The sequence below is a fragment of the Opisthocomus hoazin genome, chromosome 15, assembly GCF_030867145.1.
Source record: "Opisthocomus hoazin isolate bOpiHoa1 chromosome 15, bOpiHoa1.hap1, whole genome shotgun sequence".
In the NCBI taxonomy this organism is placed as follows: domain Eukaryota; kingdom Metazoa; phylum Chordata; class Aves; order Opisthocomiformes; family Opisthocomidae; genus Opisthocomus; species Opisthocomus hoazin.
In genome coordinates, this window is record NC_134428.1 from 9,660,344 (window position 1) to 9,683,617 (window position 23,274).

A 23,274-nucleotide genomic window follows, 5' to 3' on the forward strand; every position below is an offset into this window, starting at 1 on the left:
GCCTGTAGAATTCACCTAATTTTCCATCCCACTGCTCTGTGCCACCTTTCCTTGGATGTGTGATATGGGGATGGCCAGAACATACAGACCATCATTTTTTTTCTAAAAAGGACCACAGAACCCCCTTCTGCTTTAGTATACATGCAGCTCATGTTCCGGTGCTGACAGCGAGTTAGCTGCCGCACGGCCTGCGGTGCACAACAAGTCGCTTCATCTTTCGCTGCCCACGTACAAATACGGTGACCTGAAACACCTCACCTCCCTTGCCGAGGAGGAGATGTACGGGTTAGTCCAACACCGCATCACAAGCCCTCGGAGAACCTCTGCAGGTCGAAGTGCTCTGGCAGACCAACGCGTGCTGCACAGGAGGCAGCAGTTTCCTTACTGGCAATCCCCATCTTCCACTAATAATACATTCATTTTAAAAAGGGCTGTTGCATGTATACCTAACTGCAGAGCTACTTTCCAGCTTCACCTTCTGCCTCCTGCTCGGAGCGAGACTCCGCTTTTACAGCTGCCCTTAGCTGATCCATCGCAGTCGTACAGAAAGAGATGGGCCAGTAAAGGAACTTCCATTCGCTCTTTACTTTGAAGGTACATCACTGTAACACCAGACTTCATAGTTCACTGTGTCCGCAAAACTTGATGAGAAAAAGGAACCACTGGGCTTCTCAAAGATGGCAGACAGACACTGAGTCACCACCTAGAAGCTTCAATGTAGACATTTAGCAAAACAGGCTTGGTTTTATTGTGAAAATTAAACTTCATCAATTCTTCTTTTTTTTAATAGCTACAAAATGTCTTGACTCTCTGTGAAAATCGTATGAAAGATGTGGCTTTGGAAAACTGCTCAAAAATGTACTTTAAATCATGTAAAGCTTTGAACTGCAGGATGCGTTCAGTTGTAATGGATTTACCACATTTTATCATTTAGGAATAATGATTTATCTCTCTTCTTAAAAGAGAATGTTTGTTCAATTGAAGAGAAATCGGCAAGCCAAAGACCTCTGAATTGAAAACATTCCTGAAAATTTTGTAATTACGTATTTCGCCCTAGTTTCCTGAGGAAACAGAGCTTAGGTTGTTGCGCTGCCTGCCTGCTTGCCTGCCTGCTTGTCACTCTCAAAAACGATTAAGAGGTAGAAGGCTGAACTAACAAATACCTGCAGATTTTGTGGAAATTGCTGGCTCATTAAAGAACCACAGAATTATTTCAGTTGGGAGGGACCTTCAGAGGTCGTCAGGCCCAGGCCCTGCTCAGAGAAAGACGGGTAATTTGGAGCTCTTTGTCACTTTGTGGGAAGAAAAGCCATGAAAGTCTGGCGTTACTGAAGGATGTTGAGTGTTAGAAAATGTGAAACATTCATTTACAGGACGTGAAACTCCATCCATCCCACTACGTGTGCAACAAGCTGTTACAGCCCAATACATACATTGCAGCCAAACAAATTATCCGGTTTTTCCATCTGATTTTGTGCCTTCAACAACATTTTCTGCCTTTGGCCCGCTGCCTTCCTGTCTCACGTGCTGCAGGAGGCTCGTGATTGATTCTTTTCTTCCCAACGCTCAGCTGGAAGGTGTTCACAAGAGCCATGGATCGCCTGGTTCAGCTGGAAGGTCTCTGACTTGCAACTGCATCAGTCTAGAGCGCCCGGGCCGTTGGATTTGATTCTTTGGCTCCCTAAATAAGGTCTCCTGGGAATCCCCGTTCGCTCTTGAGGTACAAAGCAAGCCAGGCAGCACCAGCAGCAGGGCAAAGCATCAGAAGGACCACGAGCAAGGGAACAGAGAGCTTCCGGCAACCACAGGAGTATTTTAACTACTTCTGTCACTGCGGTGCCGAGCATCTCTGATCGTGGATATGGGACGAAGGAGAAAAGCTGCGAGAGACCAGAAGCTGCTGCCAGAGCGGGGGAGGCAGCCTGGTACAACTGCAGGTATGGTCCCATGAGTGCAAACTCAGTGTGCGGAGGGAGCATGGTGCTGGCACAGAGGCACCTTTGCATTAATGTATACTCATCCAGAAGCAGAGCAGAGCAAGCTGCACAAGCAGCAACCCCAGTTTTGCTGGTTTAGTGCATCTCTATTAAGGGTGTGTGCTGGTGTAATTGCCCTCCTGTCATTACATGGCTATGAATTTCCCTAATTATAGACATGGCCACCTGCACACGTTATGGAGCACCATACGTGGTGCTGGAGGTAAGCATCGAGACTGGCCAGGAGACGACATCTCTGAAGCTGAAGCCCGGGCAGCAGATGGAACCAAGTGGGAAGCAAGGTCTCCTGACGCAGTCGTGACACGGGGAGGAAATCGGCCGACTGGCAGACACGCTCCTGGTCTAGTGACGCTGCTGTGGGGCAGAGGACGGACTAAGCATCCTCCTCCTTTCCTTCAGCCCAGTTTTCCACGGTTCCCTCCTGCAGCTGTCCCTGAGGTGGCCATCAGGCCCAGCCGCAGCTGGAGGGTACCCCAGCACGGTGGCCTCCAGGAGCAGAAGCAGGGCAAGGGCAGCCTCCCCAGCTCCCCAGTGGCCAGGACCTCCCACCCAGAGAGGAGAAACGCAGCGGGGGCACGGGGCTCGCTCCGGCTCCTGAAGGCTCAGCCTCACACACAGGCAGGCGAACACCGGCTTGCGAGTGTTTTAAAAATAAACAGCCCAAGTGGGATTTATTTTTACATTTCAGGGAGGCTGGGGAGCGGGTCAGCCTCACAAAACGAAGCCCATCTCTTCAATGGCATTTTAAAGATGTGATAGCACCTCTTTAACTTGGTCTCTCATTACAATGAGTAACGCAGAGGGAAGGCCGGGAGGCTGCAGCCCGGCCGGCCGGCAGCCCTGCTGACCCCAGAGCGGCAGGAAGGGATCGGGGTCACCTCTGCCTGCTGATCTAGGGTCCTTCGCTTGGGTGCAGCTCCACCGGGCTCCCCAGCGCTCTGCGTGGGCACCAGGGCTGGGAGGGACTGGATTAGCTGGCAGGATAGAGGCCTAAATTTAGATGAGATTCAGCAAGTGGGTGTACGAAATGAAAGGAAGGAGTGGAAAAGGAAGGACAAGAACAAAAGCGATAGGAGTGGATACACAGACTGTATTCACCACGTTCCCGCTCGTGATCTCTATTTTTTTTAAGCATCAGTGACCCTCGCCAGGGATTTGCCCAACTCTTCCACACGAGGAATTTGCCATCAGAACCACAGCAGGCGGGAATCACTTGCAGAGGGATGTGGCTGTTGAGGATGGAGCACGCAGTGCCAAACCAGGTTTATTAAGAAAATGCAAGGCGTTTACGGAGCTGCTGGATCAATCAGTGATTGGGTACCAGTGCTGGAGAAACGGCTGGGTGAAATGCTGGCAGCGCTGATGTGGCCAGGCGGTTAGACAAACAGTGACCGTCCTCTCCTTCCAAGGACAGAGCTTTCATGTCTCGTACTGCAGAACGGTGAGCAGCAGAAAGTTTCAGGAGGGAGGGAGTGGCATTGGGCCAGAAATACTCGGCAGAAGAAATTTTCATGCAGTTGGGATAAAATGTTAGCATCTGTTGAGATCTGGACTTCACCTTAGGACTGGCAATTAACGCAATTTCTATTTCCTGCCTAGAAACAATCACTGGCTGATGGTACAAAATACCTACCGTTTAATTATTTCAGAAATGCATTTGAGACGATTATATGCACATACTTAAAAAATATTACCTCTTAAGCACCTGACTCTTTTTTCAATAGATTTTCTTTTTTTTACTCACAGCTATTTCACACAATGACACATTTTCACATTTTTTCAAAACATTATCAGGTACTTGAGTTCCTGTTGTAGCTGGACTGTGGAGAGATAAAGTTGACTTAAATTAGGAATATGCAAACAGGGGAGGTGCTTCATAGAGATACACTGTCTTCAAAAACTGTTGATAAACTGTTCCTGCACCCAGGACAATTCCCGTGTCTCTCTTCCACACCGCCCTTTCCACAGCAAAGGATCTGACGGACGCATTTAGTGTGACTTCTGCTCCTCTAACATAGGAGAATCCAACAGTTCTAGAAAATTAGCTACCTTAGAATGAACCGAAGCTCAGCGAAGTTTTTGTGTATAAGAGAACGTTTTGACGCTTTGGATAACATCAGCTTGTGGTTAACCTTAAGGATTCACTCTTTGCAGTGGTGAAATTGTTTTGCTCGCTTGTGCCTTGCCCACAAACCCAGTGTCCGTGGCTGAAGAACGCGGTAATAACCCATAGCCACCTTCTTGTTGTGACACACTGGCTCGTCCTGTATCGGGGATCGCCTGTGGAGGGAGGACGGAGGGATGAGTTCAAACCTGTGTATGATTTAGGAGGTTGGAATGGAAGTCATTAGGAAAGAGCAATTGTTCTGGGAGGTAATTACAGGGCAAGACTGGCGGTGGGGAATTCAAAGTTTAGGACATTAAGAAACTAAAGGTACGTGCATCAATCTCTGTTGGATCTCTGTCCTAATCCCCCTCTCTTGCTGAGATACTGTAAACCCAGGCCTAGCAGATTTGCCATGTTCTTGCCTGGGTCAACAGCAACAAACCATTTCTGGGTTTGTAAATCATTTTTCTTTAAACGGCTTTTGAAAATCGAGGGGAACAAGTGGGAACATCAGAATGTACTTCTTGGAAGGCAAGCCGTCAAATTAACTGTTTTCAAAAGCCCATCTTCCCACCAATATCCTCAACTTCCCTTATTCTTTCTAGCTCTGGAGCTTTTCTACTCAAGGTGGGGCTTCAGACTCGGAGGTTATTTTCCTCTCCTGCCCACCCCTGCAGACTCCCGCGTCGCTGCGAGGGGGCCAGCTGGAGCCCAGGCGGGCTGGACTTGCTCATTTTACAAACCAGAAAAATAAACAAACTTTCAGTCCACTTGTCCGCTGGCAGCCAGACCAGCGTTGTCTGCCGGGGTACATTCGCGGTCCCTTCCGGAGGGCCAGCTTCGCGCCTCCTCAGCCCTGCCCTGCAGAGACTGTCCCTCTGCCCGGGGCTGCGAAGGACAGACCGGCCCGCTCGTCCTCAGCCCGCCATCGCCTCTTTCGTCCCTCAGCGAAGTCGCTCCCTTCACTGCCCCGACCCCAGGCTGTCATCACTCGGCCGCACCCTTCCCTCCTCCTTCCACCGGAGGGAAACGGACCGGTCTCTCCCCAGGGAGGGACGACGTCCTCCCCGCCAGGCTCCTGGCCGGCAGCGGCACCCCGGTGAGGACCGGCCCTGCTCCCGGCACAGCGTTCCCTTCCCGCCCCACACAAACGAGTCCTCCGCCCGGGGGGGCCCTCACACGGGGCTGCTGCCCCCCGCCGGGCCTCACCCCGGCTCCGAGGCCCGCGCTCGGAAGGGCCCGCCGGGCCCCGCCGCAGCCGGGCGCGGAAGCCCCGGGCCCCGCCGGAGCCCGGCCCGGTGCAGCACTCCCCGCGCGGGTGGAGCCGGGCGGGCAGCGCGGCCCCGCCCCTCCGGCCTCCTGTGGCGGCAGCTGCTGTTCCCGGGGCGGCCGCGGCGCCGCCTCCTCCCCGGCTCGCTGGGCTGCCCCTCATGCGGATGTGACATTTCACGGCGCTTACCGCAGCCGCCATTTTGAGACGGGAGAGGGCTGGCGGCGGCCGAGCGGGCTCAGCGCGCCGGGGCAGGGGCGGAGGGCGGCGGGCCGGGAGCGGCGGGCCGGGCGGCGGGCAGCGGCCGGGCCGGGGCGCTGGGGGGGGCGGGAGGGCGGAGGAGGGGCCCCGCGGCGCCTCCCCGACTTCGCAGCGCCTTGGACACCTCGCCGGGGGAGGGGGACGCGCCGGGCGCCGCCGGGCCCTGACTCCTGGTCTCCCGTTCCCCCCCCCCCCCCTTCCCCCTTCCCCTCCCCTCCGGCGGCCTCGGGGACACCGCCACCCCCGGCCGGTCCCTCCTCCCCCCCACCCCTTCCCCCCCGACCGGGTGCCGCCGCCGAGATTGGGCGAATAGCGAGCAAATACGTGCGCGTCTCGCTGCCGCCGCCGGCTGCCCGCTCCCTGCCCGCCGGAGCCCAGCCGCAGCCCCCCGAGGCGGGCGCCCAGCCCCGGCCGCTGCCCAGGCCCCGCCGCTCCTCCGCCCTTTCTCCTCCCGACTCAGGCCTGCAGCCCCCGGCGGGAAAGGCCCAGGCCGCCGCCGAGCCCCGGCCCGACATGAACCACCATCAGCAGCAGCAGAAGCCCGGGGAGCAGCAGCTGAGCGAGCCCGAGGACATGGAGATGGAAGGTAACGCCGAGACCCCAACTCTGAGGAGAGTTTCCCCCGGCGCCGCGTCCCCCTCGGTGCTCCCGCCGCGGTGAACGCGGGCCTGGCCGGGGAAAGTTGCGGCGGTGCGGGGCTGGGGGAGGAATAGCGGGGGTGCTCCGCAGCAATCTGCATCGCGGGAGGGGGAGGGTGCGGGGGAAGCGCTGCCACAAAAGGGGACTCCGCGGCGGGCGGGCCCCCCCCTGGGTTGTGGGGGTCCGTCCCGAAGAGGCCGCGGTTTCGGGGAGGGGGGAAGGGGACGCGGCTGGGCCGGGGGCCGCGGGGCCTGGCCCGGTCCCCCTCCCCAGCTCCCCGCGGCGGGGCGGGCGCCGGGCTCCGGCCCGGGGCCGTGCGGGGCGGCGCGGGCCCGGCCGCTCATTGTATGCAGGCGAGCCACGCCGCTCGCCATTTTTAATTAACCCTCCTTCCGAGGGGTGGTTTCCCGAAGCGGCGGCCGGGCGGGCCTGGCGCGGGGTCGGCGGGCTGCGCCCGGCCATGTGCGGAGCCCGCAGAGCCCTCGGCCCGCATCCTGCACCGTCATGCGGCCGCGCCGGGGAGGCTCAGCCCCGGCGGGCTCCCTCCCCGCTCCCCCGGCCCGGTTGGGGGGTTTGCGGGTTCGGTTTATTACTGTTTCTGGCCTTGTGTTGTTATTTTGACGCCCCCCCTGCTGGAGAACGCCCTTGGGCCGAGTTCAGCGCCGTGGCGGGGCTCGGTGCCCCGGGGAAGGCCGGGCGCGGGTGCGGTGCGCGGTCGGAAACACCGACACCCGGGTATCGCCGGGGACGCCGGCTCTGTCGCGACCGTTGTGACCGACAGGGACTTCGGTATTCGCCCGGGGGAAGCTGTTTGGCTCGGGAAGGTGAGAGGTGGCCTGGCGAGCGCAGCTTGCCGCCGGACCGGGGCGAGCGAGGTGCTGCCGGGGGAGTTTTGCCCGGGGACCGTCGGGCTACGCTGCGAGAGGAGAAGGGCGTCGCGTAAAGTCTGGCTTTCTTGGACGTAAATCTGTCTTTCATAAAATAATAGCTGAAAGTTACTATCAGAGCGACTGTTTTGGGTTCTGTTTTAGAAATATCTCCAAACTGGTGTTTATATACGATGTGACAAGCACAAAAGGAGGTGATTTGAAACATACCTCGTGTTTGTTTGTATGCGTACAAATATTAACGTCTGGGGGCTTATATATTCCCAGCAGATTGCTTGATAGCCTTTAGCAAGGCTAAAAAAACCCCTTCTTTTTCTCTGTCCCTTTCAAGTCCTTTAGAATACTGACGGTATTTAATGTTTTTATTTTTGTGGGCTTGATGCTCTACCATGCTGGGCACACTGTGAAATAGTGAACGTTTTTATGCAGTTTAAAGATGCCCTGGACTTCTGCGGGTTGCACCCTGCCGTGTCAGCGGGCATACAGGAGTCCAAAATACACGCGGAAATCCTTTTGCTGGCTGTGGAAGTCTTAGGCTTGTGGCCATCTCCGTTGGAGGGGTGAGGAAGGAGCCCCTGCGTGTGTCCACGTAGCGACGCTGAGGATACAGCGTCGTCTCGGAAATCTATCGGAGATCTGTTAGGCCGCCGCACAGCTGATTTCGGGTGATGCTACAAACTTGCTGGTTTGTGAGAGTTTACAGAACTGTCCATTTGTGCAAAAACAAAGCTAAGAAGGTTTAGCCTTTGGAGGTTTTTTGGCAATATTTGATTTTTCTTTAGGAATGTATTAGGTTTACAAGATTGCAGAGATCAGGTTATTGCTAACTTTTAATAAATGTTGTTGTCATGGGTATTTATTCGTTTAGCATGTAAAACAGTTTTCATCACCTTAATGTATGGGTGCTTGTGCTTTCTGGAGAGGATGATTTCAAGCAGTGAGGAAAATATTTAATAACATGTAGTTAGCTTAATTTTAGCGTGCATGGAACAGTGTCAGATGCCATTCTTCAGTGAGAGATCAGATTAGATTCAGGAGGTATGTGAAGAATGCGCAGTGGGAAATTGCGCATCTTGATTTCGTGTTATGTGAAGATTCACTCATTCTGCGCGCGGCTATGCCGGGTGAACAATTTTTTGTGAGTGAAATAACTGTTTCAGACTGAGTAGTACAAGTGTGGAATTAAACTCCTTAGGATTAAATCGGATACGGTGTTTTGAGCGCCTGCCCTCATGTCCCTGTTTCTCTCCCTTACTTTTCCTTTATAACTAATTTACTCTTCCTTGATGACCTTATGGATGCTCTGTAAGCGAAAGTAGTACTAGACAGGGCTATTGAACTTCAGGAGGGAGGGAGACAGACATGTCCTTTAGAAAGAAAAATTGGTTAATCTCTGCATCACGAAGGGCAGAAGCAGCGACAGCCTTGCTAAGGGGAAGGTACCTGCTCAGCAGGCCCAGGTGTGCAGGCTGGCCTGCTTGCGATACTCCGGCTCGAATGCTGGAGTGTTACAAATCACCTCCTTGTGTACTTGGTCTTCTGTTACCTGTGGATGTTGTGTGCCGTCACCGGTGGGCTTGCTGGGGATTGGCGGTAGTGAAACCTGGACAGAGAAATGTTACATTTATGAGAACTGTTGGAAGAGGCTGCGTCCCCTCGGCTGAAGGCAGCCGCTTCGCTGGCTGAGGGGGGCAGCTGGGCAAGCGCTGGCAGCATTCGCTGCCGCTCGTTTTCACCTCGTGTGCCACGCCAGCGACGGGGCCAGTGCACCTCCCTGTGACTGTAAACCCATCAAAACTGAAAACAGAAAGCGGGGGTTCAAAATGTCGTTAGGTGTTTAATTTGGCCCCGTGTGGTGTTGTACAAATGCGGTGGAGGTTTGGCGTTAGGGCAGGAGGGAAGGAGAGGGGCAGCTTGAGCTGACGCAGGTGCTGGCAGTTGCCCGGCCAAATTCTGTCGCTGGCTGTGGACGCTGCGAGCACCCCTCATCTGCTGCTGTGTGAAGGCTGGTGATTGTGACTGCCTTTGGGCCGAAACCGGGCGGTACCATGCACGTGAGCTGCTGGTGCCAGAGTTTCAGATCAATTAACAGTTTGGGGTGGTGATTAGTAAATTGTCCTGTCAAAATTCCAAAGAGTTTATTTGTATGCTAAATAAATTTAGTGGATAAAAGAAATAATAGTTTGTCTGTACTGTGAGTAGGGTATGTGGGTTGCTTTATCACGCCAAGAGTTAGGCTGTTTAGTTGCTAGTGAGTTGCGCTATAAAGTGTAATTGAATCCAAGGCCTGATACTTTATATATGCTTCCTCTGTAACATCTTTTCTCAGTGTGTCTGAACTTCAAAGAACTGGGCTTAATACAAATCTACAGTTATGTGTTTCGTATAGTTCTTCCATGAAAAGTCTCATTTGAGCCGTGATAACTGTAAGCTTCCCTTGTTTATACTTCGAATCTGCTTCTGAACTTTTTTGTAGGTTCAGCCTCTGCCCCTAGTTACGTGTGTACTTACGTGTGTGTTGCATTATGGAGGTTTCTCTTCCGAAGTAGCCAGCAGAAGCTTATCGGGACGGAGTCGCAGTCCGTGAGCACACAGCAACTGGGAGTTCAGGTTGCGCACTCGCGCTCTCCTGGTGGCAGCTCTGCAGCCTCTCAGGCAATACCGTCTTTTAAAGGTTTTTTCCCTAGTTAGAGCAATTTAAAGTTGAGATTTGAATTCCAGGTGAAAAGATGCAAGATATTTACAGAGAACAAGAAAAAAACCCCAAACTGACATGCCTCTGTGTGTGTGTGTGTGTGAAAAGATTGAAATTGCCCTTTCCTGCAGTTTCCGTGCAGCTGGAAGTTTGTGTTACTTGCTGTTCGCTCCTGGTTTGTTCGCTACCAACAAAACTTACTGGGTTTCTGACCCACTGTGTGGTCTGAAGTACAGAACTAACTTACTGTTTTGCCTAAGTTCTGAATGCTTACTTCCCTCTCATATTTTGTCGTTGTTAATATTCTCCATTACTGGCAATTTGATATCATTTACATATGTAACACAGTGTTTTGTTCTTTTTTTGCCTGCTTCCACGCCGTTCTCCCTCTTTTTCCCTGAGCCCCTTCGCTGCCTTCTATATTGCTTCTAGTCAAGTGGTGATGGAGTGGGGCTGTGTGTTTGAGAGGAGAATACGCAGACTGAATTCGTCGTATGACCCTGGATAGCTGCTTGTTTACGTGCTCTTCCTGCCTGTTCCACTCTCCAGCCTTGACATTTTTCCACGAAATAGATGGTGCTCGAGTGAGGGAAGATTAAAGTGCTGATGCAGCAGAGAACAAGGAAAATTAAGTTAATTCCGAGGTTATACCTGGAGTGAAGAACCAGGCCTGGCCTCTTGTTCCCGGTGATGATGATGTTTGGGACCTCTGGAAATGGTGTGCTTGGCCTTGGGAAAAGATGCGCCTTGCATTGTTCTCTGGTAGCTGCTTCGTGCCACCCGAGAAAGCGGCATTGGTGGCTTCTGAAGAGTGCTGACTGTGGCTAGCATTTGTTCTGTGCCTTCTTCGTGGACTGGGTGCTCAGTGGGTCATCAGATTTAGTACATTTTCTGTGAAGGAGAAGTGGAAGTAGTGAGAGAGTGGAAAATGTGTGTAGTATTCAGGGGGAAGTGCAGATAGCACACTATTCAGGATGAACTATGTATGTTGGATTTCCTCGCTCCACTCCAGTGTTCTATGCTATTGACTGGATTCAGAAGCGAGGTAAAATCTGCTCCCCGTCGTTACTAGGCAGCTAGACTGAGTAAAGGGGCAAGCTGTGTAAGAGTAATAGAAGCCCAGACTTTGAAAAAGCAGATGGGGATAGTTGTTTGAGACTGACTGAATCAGTGTCATTGCTGCTGAGTAATTTATCACAAGAAAATCTAAACAGTGCATCCAGCCTGTAGCAGTTAAACCAGTTTAGCCAGTACATCTTGCATGACATCATTCAATATTTGGGCTAAGGGTGAAAATGAACTGATTTAGAGCTTGTGAAGCATCCAATTCTTCTTAACTGATAATAAATTTAAAATAGGGCATTGTTTCCTTTAGTTTGTGCTTCTCAGATCAGTTGTTTAATTTGACTTTGTAACTTGTGGCTGTAGAACGTTGATTGTGAAGGAATAAGACGTTGGGTGGCTTGCTGTACAGGGCATTAGTAATCCATAGAAAGCGTGCTTTTTCTCATCAAATACACATGTATATTAATATATATAAAATATGCTATGTGCTAGTTTGACATTCCCAGCAACAGGATTAACAGTTATTATAAAGCATCTTGGCAAGTAGAATGGGGTTATCTTATTTGCCAGGTTATTAAATATGCAGTGTTGTTTTCAGAAACTTATTTTTATTGGTCACTAAAGATAATGTGTTTTGCTCTGATGGTTTTAGCGTTTGACTTTGATACTCTAGCAAGAAGAGTAAAAGTGCACTTAATCGGTGGCAATGGCTGTAGAGCAGTGTATCTCTGTGTCGTGTTGCAAGCTTAGACTTAACACATTTTAATATTTCTGCTAAACCTTTTTTGTTTTGTTTTTTTTAGCTTGGCTTACTGATTGTAGTAAAGCAAGCACTGTAAGTTTAGAGACACTGAATGGAGTTCAAATGACTTGCCAGCAAAATGAAGAATGGTCAGCTTGAAAGTAGTGCTTTATTCTGACTTGCATTTGCCTGGTTTCACTGGAAGGCTGAGATTTTTGTCAACTAGAAATAATTAAGTTTCTGGAAATCAGTAGACGGATTTTGAAAATACTGAAACTCTACGGAGTATTCGCAGTTTGGGGAAGTAGTGCCTAGGAATCTTTGGGATTCCCTCCCAAATAGAAAGCCGCATTAGAAGACAATTGTGTATTGGACTTGACGTGCATCTAGAATAACACGGCTTGACTGTTCAGCTTAACAGCATATGCGTATCTGGTAAGCAAAATCTTTTAAAAATATGGAGACTAAAACTACATGGTAAACTTTTGACAAAATTAAAATTCTGTGATGCAAGTATAGCATCTCAGTTTCTGTTTTCAGTTGCTGTTTGACAGCTGTTTTAAACATTGCTGAAATAAGTCAGTCCTGACCCATTTAATACTGAAGATCTAAACAAAACCGTCGTGCTTCGTAGCATCAAACATCTTAGGGGAACAGGGTGTTCAGTGTCTTCAGACCTGGAGTTTTCCCTGACTGCAGCTGTAAAGCAAGCTCCAGAGCGATGCTGCACAGAGAAGACGTGCCAGGAGCATCCCATTTAAATTGGGCAAGAGAGAACACTAGCACCTCGGCTTACCCTTGTGTGTATGCTGGTGTGCGGAGACAGACTGGCTTCCAGGCGTCCTGAACCTGTTGGGGTTTTCTGCATTGAAGCTGGCGCCTCGACTGAGCTCTGTACCACAAGCCAGAGGAAGGCGATGTGGGGAGTGAGCTGGAGTGTCCCAGGAGAAGGAAGTTCCAAATAGATGATTTTTTTTTTTTTTTTTTTTTTTTTCCTTAGCAGTACTGCAGTGTTTTGCAGCCGAGGAGAGGAGTTTTTCTTAATACAGTCCGCACCTCTTTGATATGAAACCTCATAAAAGTGCTGGAAAACAGAGCTTTGTATTTTGTATGTCAAGGGGTTGAATGCGGTCCGGTAGAGCTTGCTTTGAATGCAGAAGTCTGTGAAAATTCTTCAGGTAGTTTTTCATCATCTCTCTTTTCCTAGTGTAAATAGGAACGGATGCGTAGGAGTATCACTGGTGTTCACCGTGCCTCTAAGCTTGATCATATGGTTATTTCACAAGGTGCAACTGTAAGGTTGTTCTTAAAAAATACGGCATTTCCAGCCATGCAAGTGTTTTTTGTAAAGAGCTAAGGAAAATTTTGGTTTAGGGCTCTAAAACAATGTTGCACTAATACAACAATTAGATGAATTTCTGCTGAGCTGTGTTTAAAAAAGGAATGGTCGTGTGTTTCCACAACAGAGATTTTCATTCCTGTATATTTCGGAGAGTTATTTTCTGACATCGCTGATACTGATCAGCAGAACTTTGATGAAAGTATGAGGGTACAAATGCCTATTAAAATTTGGCAAAGCTTTTGAATTCCAAATCCATCTTGGTGGCTTAATGTTCTTACCCTTAAATAGATCAGAGATCAGTGGTGGAAATTTATTTCAGAAAACAGATAATTTGTGAATTGAAAGCGTATCGGCTTTAAATCTGTAGTAAATTTATTAGTAAAGGAGTTGATATACGTATAAAAAGAAGGGAAATTATGTTTTTAAGAAAAGGAACTGACTTCCTGCTGTAAGACCAACATGTTATTCCATGGCTAGATAGGAACTTTTTGCTGTAAAACTTGCTTCTGAGCCATGGAAGTGCTGGATAAATTGTGGCCTACACACCCAAGGGCCACACCAGGCAGCGCGGTGGTCTGTCTGCGCTCCGGAGCGTCTCGCCTGCGGTCCCCCGGCAGCGGCTCGGGGATGCTCTGCGGGCTGGGGGAGGAATCCGGCCCGTGGCTATGGAGAAAGCCGCCCTGCCCGGGCGCTGGGGCAGGCTGCCACCCCCGCTTGGTGCCCTCCTCATCTCTGAGTAGAGGATGAGGGCTTTCGGGGAGGCGTTTTAGGGTTGTACGTGTCGTGTGGTTCTCCCGCGGTGCTGGGCGCGGCGGTGGCAGTGGCAGCGGTTGTGGCTTGTAGGGATGGGAACATTCTGGTTTGTAGGTCTTCGGATCAGAGCGGGTGGCCACCCTGCGCCTGGGATCGCTGTTTTCAGGCCTCGCTGCATGCGTCGTGATTTTATCCATCGGCTGCGGTAGGAATGGTTACTGACCTGGTCCCACCCGGCTGCCCCAGCCCCGTGATGACTAGAGGAGTGTCTGCGTTCAACCCTTGTGCTAGTTTCGCATTATACAGTTTTTCGTCAGTAACCTGTTGCAGTTTTTTGCCTTGATGGCCCCTGATTACTGGAAAAGAATGAAGAGATTAAGAAGTGTTTTGAGGAGTGATCAGTTTGTTTATTTTTTTCTTTTTACCTTTCCCCCCTCCATGTAAAAATACATTTTGTTTCAGGCAGTCAAGGCAGAGATGGCAATCCTAGTCCGAGGGCATGGCGGTTTCTGCGTCATCTTTGGTGTTTTGTGGAGAGCAGAGATCACTGCATTTGGAGGTGGTGAAGAGCTTGCATTCTCCCCTCCTGCTCATAAAGGCAGGCAGCTCGCCTGCTGCAGCTGACTCTTTGCTGTTGCTGTTTGGGAGTAGTGAAATACGTCTCAGTTGCACACCGCCAGTGTGTTTCTGGTAACCATAATCGAGTAACAGTTTTTAGACACATTTGCCTTCACAGCACACCTTAACTATTCCGTTTAGACAGATGGCTGGTTTGCTCCTGCTACAGAGGTTAGAGCTGCCTGGACACTCAGATGCTGTTGCGGGGGTTTGCAGGCTGCAAGTCCTAAGACAATGCGAGATGCACTGTTTTTTTTAAAGGAAATCTGCTTCAGCAGGGGCTGCGTGAACCCTCTTTTATTGTTCGTTAAATCAAGCTAAGGATAGTTAGATTTCCTTCTTCACTGGGAATAGCAAGGAACTGACCTCTTCTAAAGAATCTTTCAGCTGGTTAAGTGGTAGTTGTTTAACTATATTGAGAGGTGAACCCAATTTCTGGAGAACAGTAGATACTGTTAGAAGTTTGAACACAGAACTCAAACGTGTCTGTAAATTATATGAATTAAACAGTGGGTCACAAGCCACATGCAAAGCCCTCCTTGCTAGTAGCAATTACAGTAGTGATGTTTCACAATTTTCTGCTGCTTTCCTTTCCCTTTTCTCATTCTTCCTGTGTGGTTTTTGTCTCCTCTGTTTCAGTCTGACTGTTTCAGATACTTCATGGGCTTCAACCCTGCGCCAAAAAAACAGTCTCTTTAAAAACTAGTATAACACTTTGCAATATTTCCGTTGTGCCACGAAGGTAGTAACTGTAAGCATTAAGTTTTGGGTTTTTTCTTTTTCCCCCCCCTTTCCTTCCTAAAGTGTCCTTACAGTTGAGGAATTAAAAATAAGCAGCAGTAAAATCAAACCAAAATCTGCCAGAAATCGAAACTTACTTTTTTTTTGAAGTGGTTTATTCTAAAAGTTCCACTGCAGGATTTGATAATAATTGTTTTTTTTCAAATGTTTTACTTCAGTTCTGTATTGATTTTAAGACGATTTTTTGTACTCAGCAGACTTGTTGTGGGTTTTTAACCTGTTTTATTCATTGGGCTCACAACCTGTGCCCTGAAGGGCATCGGCCAAAGCAGGGGAGGGTTGGCGTGGGAGGGATAGGGTCCATGCTGGAAAGGGTTCTTGGGGTTTCCCTCAGAAGGAGGGAAAGTTGCGCAGCTCGTTTGCTTACTGGTGGAGCTCTGCCGGGGAAACCCTCTTCTGATAACAGCACATAGTAGAGGAATGATGTTTAGAAAGTTGCCCCAAAGTGGGTCTCATTTCGCCTGTGCCTGTTGCCCGTTCATAAGCAGCCCCTCTCAGCTGTGACTTTGTTCTGTCCCCTCTGTGTTACCAGAGATACCCAGTCAAACGTTACCGGGGGTACGCAGGGAAACCGGTGGGTTCTGCAGTCCCTGGAGCGGAGCGGAGAGCTGGGCTGGCTCTGGCGAGGAGCAGGGCGGAGAGGTGCGAATGGGCCTGAGGGCTGGGCGTGGTGGCATTGCCGCTGGAGAAGTGCGCGTGGAACCCTTCCATCTGTCTGCAGACTTGGGATAAAACTTGGGATAAAAGCACTTCAGCCTTACTGGTCAGTGACCTCTCCTGCTGGATTAAGGCAACATTCTAACTAATTCTTTAAGACCTTTCAGCAGCAGCCTTGGGTACAATGAGCTGAGAGGTGTTAATGTTAATGCAGCGAGAGCCTGTGCCTCGTGGTTCTCTGCATTGCGTTTATCTGTTGGGTGTCTGACAAATCGTGCTCACACCAGAAGTGGTGGTATAAATCCACACTGCAAACTCGTAATGGAGGTGAATCAAAATTTAGATACTTGGAGGCACCTTTGAAGAACAAAACTGAAGTCAAATCCAAGAAAAGTATTTGGTTGCTTGTAGTACAACGTAGTCAAGGTCTGCACGTGAGCCTTGGGAGCCCTCCTGATGCCTTATGCGTCCAAATGTGTAAATGCATGCTTTTGCTAGTAAAGTTATACTGGTAGCACCAAATTCAGCACAGAGTACATCATCGAGGCACATTTTATTTAAGAATATTATTTTTGTTACCTAGCTTTTGCTTAAATTGTTACAGCGGAGGCCGACTCGCAGTTAGCAGCTGTGCGTGCTGGACCGCTCTGGGCTCGGAGACATCAAACATCTCCCCCTCCGCACAGTGTCTGAGCCGGTACAGTGTCAGGCGGCCAGCTGCGTGGCCGTCCAGCTGAGGACAGTGCCTGCAACAGAGAGGAGTCTAAACCAAAACTCAGCACAAACTGCAGGGAAGGTCCTGGATTTTGGTCTGGGCACCAGACTTTATTATATCAAATTACCTTTCTGTGCTCCTGGGAGCCAGGAGAAGTTTATGTCCGGTTCACTCTAACGCTGCTACAGAGAAAAGGTATCTTCTAGAGCGGGTTTTTGTGACCTGTGCACCTCGCTTCTGCCTCCTTGCTTGCCCCGACACCACTGTGTGGGAGCACATCGTAAACGAGATGAATGGAGAGACCTGAAGTTAAAATCACTTCCTTATTTTGGGTTTATTTTTCGTAGAATCATAGAAAGTTTTGGGTTGGAAGGGACCCCTAGAGGTCATCTAGTCCAACCTCCCCGCAGCGAGCAGGGACACCACTAACTAGATCAGGTTGCTCAGAGCCCTGTCCAACCTGGTCTTGAATGTTTCCAGGGATGGGGCCTCCACTACCTCTCTGGGCAACCCGTTCCAGTGTTTCACCACCCTCATTGTAAAGAATTTCTTCCTTATATCCAGCCTAAACCTACCCTGTTTTAGTTTAAAACCATTACCCCTCGTCCTGTCACTGCTGTCTCTACTAAAAAGAGTAGAGATATATCTTTCCTATAGGCTCCCTTTAAGTACTGAAATGCTGCAATCAGGTTTCCCCGCAGCCTTCTCTTCTCCAGGCTGAACAAGCCCAACTCTCTCAGCCTGTCCTCATAGGAGAGGTGCTCCAGCCCTCGGATCATTTTTGTAGCCCTCCTTTGGACCCGCTCCAACAGTTCCATGTCCTTCTTGTGCTGAGGGCTCCAGAGCTGAACGCAGTAGTCCAGGTGAGGTCTCACCAGAGCAGAGTAGAGGGGCAGAATCACCTCTGGACCTGCTGGCCACGCTTCTCCTGATGCAGCCCAGGACACGGTTGGCCCTCTGGGCTGCCAGCGCACATTGCCGGCCCATGTCCAGCCTTTCGTCTATCAGTACCCCAAGTCCCTCTCAGCAGGGCTGCTCTCGATCCTTTCATCCTCCAGCCTGTATTGATAGCGGGGATTACCCCGACCCAGGTGTAGGACCTTGCACTTGGCCGTGTTGAACCTCATGAGGTTCACACAGGCCCACCTCTCCAGCTTGTCCAGGTCCCTCTGGATGGCGTCCCATCCTTCTGGTGTCTCGACCGTACCACTTTTAACCTAGCTCAGTTCACTGAGCTTTATTGTTTGGCCTCACAAACAAGTGGGTCAGCTTGGCTGAGGAGGCAGGAGGGAGAGAAGACTCCGAAGCCGTTACTAACTGCTATAACTTTTTTTTCAATCTTTCCCAAGCCCCTTTGACACCTGGGCCTGTCTCCCACAGGAGGTGCATTAGAGACGGGGCTGTAGCAGGGTTCCAAGGAGGAGGATCAAATCCAAGCTTAGAGCTCTTAGTGCAGGCGCGTGGTTTTACCATTATAAAAATTGAATGTTGTTCAGGTGCAAACCACTGCTGGGGATGAAATTATTCCCATTGCAGGTCTGCTTCTGAATGTCTTTGCTTCTGTTACTTTTTATCTTTTTTCCCCCCACACAAAGGTATTCCTTGCAGCTAAAAAGTCTTTTGCGTTTTCCAGCTTGAAGATACATCTGAAGAATCGTCAGCTTTCTCACCTATACTACATGGGTTACTGTTTTCTGATTTAAGTATCTGTGAAAATCGCAGACAGTTACCTCAAATCATAATCTAGATGTATTTGTGGGGGTTCTAACCTCCTGTCCAAACGAGCTTTTCTTCTCGTGTTTTCAGCATGGTGCTAAAACTGCCCAGGTCGTGTTCAGACCTGGAGTCGGTGCCCGCTGCAGCTGTTCTGTCAGCCCAGCTCTCTGGCCAGTGTCGTGGCCCTCATTTAAACAGGAGCCACTGGTTTCTGCGATGTGGCTGGATCACACAAGTTTTTTAACAGGTCTGTTAAAAGAAATTTCAGAGTTAGCACGTTTCCTTGTCTGGAAAGTTTACAGGAGAAGATGTGTGAAATTTCAGTGGTTTTTAATTCACCTTGAAGTATACCTAGTGCTATTAGCATCAGGTTCACAGATTAGGCTTGAGAATATAAAGCTGGCTTAGTGCCAACTGGTTTAATGCTAGGCAGGGTCTAGGTGGTGTAGCTGGAGGAAAATATTGGCAGAGATAAACTGGGCTAATGTTAATTTTTCATCTCTCATTTTTAATATACCTTGAAATGCATATTACCTGCCTTGGATGCATGCTGTATTAAATCAAAGGATAGGTGTACAGTAAAAGTATTTGAAATTTTGGCAAGATACAACTTTGTAAATAGAGAAATGTTTGTGTTTTCTGAAGTAAGAAATTTTTTTAAGTGGGATTGTTGGGTAATTTATGGGTTATTTCTACCCTAAATATGGGCAGTTGCGTACGATAAGAAGCTAGTTAGCCTCTCGGTGTTCTAAAGCCATTCTTTGATTTCTATGTCGTGCTCAGAGATCTGGGGAGGGGTGGTTGACTTAGTGACTTGCTTCCCCAGCGGGGAGAAGCTCCCCGTAGCCTCATGGTGTGCTGGCCCAGTTAGCCAGGGCACCGTCCTGTACTGGCAGCACCCTTCCTGGGGAGCAGTGTCCCAGCTGAGCGACCCATTGCGGGGACAGCAGAAGCCGACTTTATGCCCCTGTGTTTCCTGGGTGAGGGTGCAGGGGAAGGGGTGCCTTGGGAGAACAAGCTTTGAAAAGAGTTCACTACTTCCAAAAGAATAATTTTGACCTACCTACTGGCCCAGTTCAGAAGAGCAGCTGGAGAAGAGTGCCTTGTTCTTGGTTCAAAAGATAGCTGTATGCTTGATTGTACTGAGGTGGGCAAGAGTTTTCTGGGAGCTGCAACGCTTTCCTTGCCATACCATCCTTCTCTCACATGTGAATTCCCTCACTGAGGTCTGTAACTATGAGTCAGGTGTGGTGGTTGAATGCATGCAGCCCCCACCCCGGGACCTCCAGAGAGATTTGGACTGTCCCTGTCCTATTCATCAGCAGCAAGTTTTTTGAAGATGGTATTTTAATAGTGATTCAGTACCTGGGCATACCTGGATAATTTGGTTTATGGCCTACCCGGATGGTCTAACCACTTGCTGCGTTGCGACATGGAGGAGAAAATACAAATTACAGTAGCTATGCTGCTTGTAGTGGCGAGAAGTCCCTGCTCCTTTCCCCAGAGCTCTACCAGTTCGTTTCGAGGTGCTTTTCAAGCAACAACAATCAAATACAAGGATTGGAGTTAAGTTGCTGGAGTTGTATGGAAATGTGTGTTACTATGGCAAGGAGTTTAAAAACTCCAGTGCAGAGAGCAGGACCCACCGCTGGCAGTGACGGCTCTGCCGTGTGTCGGGGACATGGTGTGGCTGCCACAGATCCGCTCCGTATTTCTACACAAAACTCAAAAATGCAATATAGTCTTGGTAATCCCTAATGACCTCATGTTTTTCCTCTACTGTTTTTCTTTTCCTACCCTGTTTCCACCTTCAGATAAAGCATCACAAGGGCTGTGAACCTGCATGAGCGGAGATTCTGGTGATTGGGTGTTGAGACGCTATTGCTGAGACTGGGATTGTTGCTGGGTAGAGCTCAGTCTGAGACCTGGCCACATCGAGTGCACTACTATGTGAACTGAAGTGTAGGGGTCGTTTCTGTGATCCCAGATAAAGTAGTCGTGTAAATCAACTGTTACAGTAACAGTGTTAGTGATAGTAAAGTCATACTAAAAAAAATTCCTATCGTCTCTGCTTTTGCTCATCACTCGTAGAACAAAAAAAAGCTATATCTTGTTTGATCCCATCTTTTACCTACTAGATATGTGTTAAAATTGAAAACAGAAATCAAATGTAAACTTTGCATGCCCAGCAATCTCTTTGTGTGTTCAAAAATTACATTCCCGTAAAAAATACTTCATATTTGTACATTAAAAAATAAATAGGAAAATAAATAATAAAACTGTTCCTCAAACAGTAGCTGTAACATGCAGTTAGTGCCGTGCAGGCAGTACTGTCACGTAGCAGGAGTTTGTCACTTAATGCAGGTCCGTGACTTTGGACTGTGGTGGGACCCTGTAATCTGCTGGAGTGCTTCGGATACTGGTGCCGCGGGTTTTTGTTTGCCGGGGTGCACATGGATGGGGGGCATTTCGCGGGGACTCTGGGATAACCTTTCCTGTGCCTGCAGAGCTGGAACTCGGCATTCGGGTGGATGTTCCCGGTACGGTGTGGCGGGCTGAGTTTGGAATCGCCTTGCCTGAGGAGGAGGCTTGCAGAGAGCCGAAGCATGCTCGGACTTTGAGAATGCTGGGTTGGGTTAAGTGCTAGGGAATAAGCACGGCTGGCGTTGCAGCTCTTACATTCATAGCCTCTGTGTGTGCTTGTGAAATACATGGAGTTGGTTGTTAATAGCATTTGCAGAAAATAATGAAAAGAAAATGCTTTCGCCACCTCCCAGAAGCTTTAAAACCAAATTTGGCTGTGAACACTGCGTCTCTTAGGCAGGTGTGATGGCAGAAGCAACAGTAAAACTGAAACCAGGTGCCTGTAAGATACGTTGAGAGGTGTTTCTCTTTGTTCTGGAGTCATTTATTGCTCTGAAGCAAATATTTTAGTTTTCAAAGAAGAGAATGTCGTTTGCAGTGGTTTAAACAGTGCAGGAGCACTGGTTTTGCCTTGGGTGGTGCAGCCCAGTAGTAGTGGGCGTGCTCTTTCTTTTTCCTGTGCCTAGAGCCCGATGCTTGCGACGGACTGCCTCTCTCCTGCTGCGTGTGGGTGAGGTCCCAGGGCCTGGCCGGGAGAAGGGGACCATGGGGAGATCTGACAGATGGAGAGAAGCTCTCTGATCAAATCCCAGAGGTCTCCAGCATCCCACAGATTATCGTCTGCGTGTTCAGTGTAGTCTCTCATTCACCCAGACTGTCCAAGCCAAAGCGAGACAGACATCTACCCACCCTCTCCCTTGTCTGTGCCTCTCTCCTTTTGGGCTTGTGGGGTTGCTTTGATCTTAAAAAGTGTGCTGAAAACGCATCAATAGCAAAGCATCCACAGGGACATTAAAATACCTGAATTTGACCGTATGAATTAAAGCAAATCAAAACACGTGTATGTTTATTTCTTTATTTCAACATTTTTATGGTCAAAGGATTTAATAGGGGAAAAAATTATATCTGCTAGAGAAAAATCTAGACAATATATTGTGTCTGATGGGGCTTGAGAACAAGCTTAAACAGGTAAAGACTCTCCTGTTACATGTGCACAGATAAATTTCCTTTTGTGTAGCTTTGCTGCTGAAAGGATGCCGGTCTTGTGTTAATGCCCTGGTGAACACAGCACGTTGCCGCTTACCTGCAGGCCCCTGCTGCTTGTGGGTGAAAGCTGAATATTGCATCGAAGGGTCGGTTTGCTGGTCCGAGTGCTCTGTCCCGCAGTGCAGCTTCTCCTTCCTGATAACCCCCGGCAAAAGAATCATTCTCTCTTCAGTCCCAGTCTATTTTGTCTTTGTTATCTTGTGTATCTTTCCTTACTCTTTATTGCAAAGGCATGGCATGGCTCTTCCTTTTTTTTTTTTTCTGAAAGACAGTTTCCCCTTTCGGAAGGAGAAAGGTATTCCTGCATGGAGAACAGTTGCCGTTAAATTATTACTGTGTCTGGTCTCTGGTCTTATTCTGACTGTGACCAGTAACACCTGGAGCTCGTGTCAGGTTTGGGTCAGACCTGACTGTAATGGCATTTAAGCTGAAGTTCTCTCCTTCAGTTGTGTCTGTTCAAGATACTAAAAAAATAGTGACTTTAGATGAGAAATCTTCAAATAATGCGCACTAGTTGCAGATACTGTTTTTGTACGTGCTTTTATTTCATGAGCAAGATCTCTTAAATTGTGTCCTCTGCTTCTGAAAGGAGAAACATCCTTATGGATTCTTAATTTTTTATTTTATTTTAAGAAGGTCTGGAGCTGAGGACATGCCAGGAATTGAATACTAGGCACTTTGTGGTGTACCTCTGTGTTTGGATTTATTTCTCCTCACCTGTGATCCACTGCCCTGCACTGTCCCGTGCTTACCCCCCTCCAAGGAGAGCTGCCAGCGGTTTTAAAGTCAGAGAAAAGTAGTCCAGGAAGAAGAGAGGAGCTGAGATGAGGAGCCAGTGGCGAGGAGGACTGACAAAAAAATCTGCTTTTGCGTGCTCCAAGGGTACACTCAAAACACTGAGAGCGTTTGTGGGATACGGGTTCTAGCAGGCAGCGCACAGGCACCAGCTAGAGCGTTTGCGTAGGGCGAGCAGCGAGGGCTGCCGTGCCAGCTGTGTGCAGGTTGTAGCGGCTGATGGTGGCACAGGCCACAAGTGCCACCTCATTAGAGAGAAAAACAAAGGCTGGGGAGAAAACTTAAGGGACTTACGGTTTACCCGAGACAAGGGAAGAATCACTCATTGTCAAGAAAAGAAGGAATTTGAGCTACAGCTTAATTCCGTGATGTTGATACCAGCTTCTAGCCAGAGGCGAAGCAGGAGGGCAGTCATGAATTTTGGAAGTCCTCAAAATTTGCTTCAGATGAGTGGCACTAGCAATGGAGCAAAAATAGAAGTAGATGGGAAGATTTGCCAGGAAGAACAGCGTATTGAGATTGGGAGTGTGTTTGTGGAATTAGGGTGTTTTGCAGAGCGTAAGAGAGATGTTGTTCACTGGATG

General features: G+C 49.2%; 1 protein-coding gene across 1 annotated transcript in view; it reads left to right on the plus strand.

The window, feature by feature from the left end:
* Positions 1 to 5,664: 5,664 nt before the first annotated feature.
* The window catches only part of USP7 (ubiquitin specific peptidase 7), a 74,580-nt gene continuing 56,970 nt past the window's right edge, over positions 5,665 to 23,274 (plus strand). Inside the window, exon 1 of the mRNA XM_075437042.1 lies at positions 5,665 to 6,221. Within this exon, the coding sequence (XP_075293157.1) occupies positions 6,149 to 6,221 (73 nt within the window). The 5' untranslated portion in view covers positions 5,665 to 6,148. The remainder of the gene's footprint in view (positions 6,222 to 23,274) is intronic.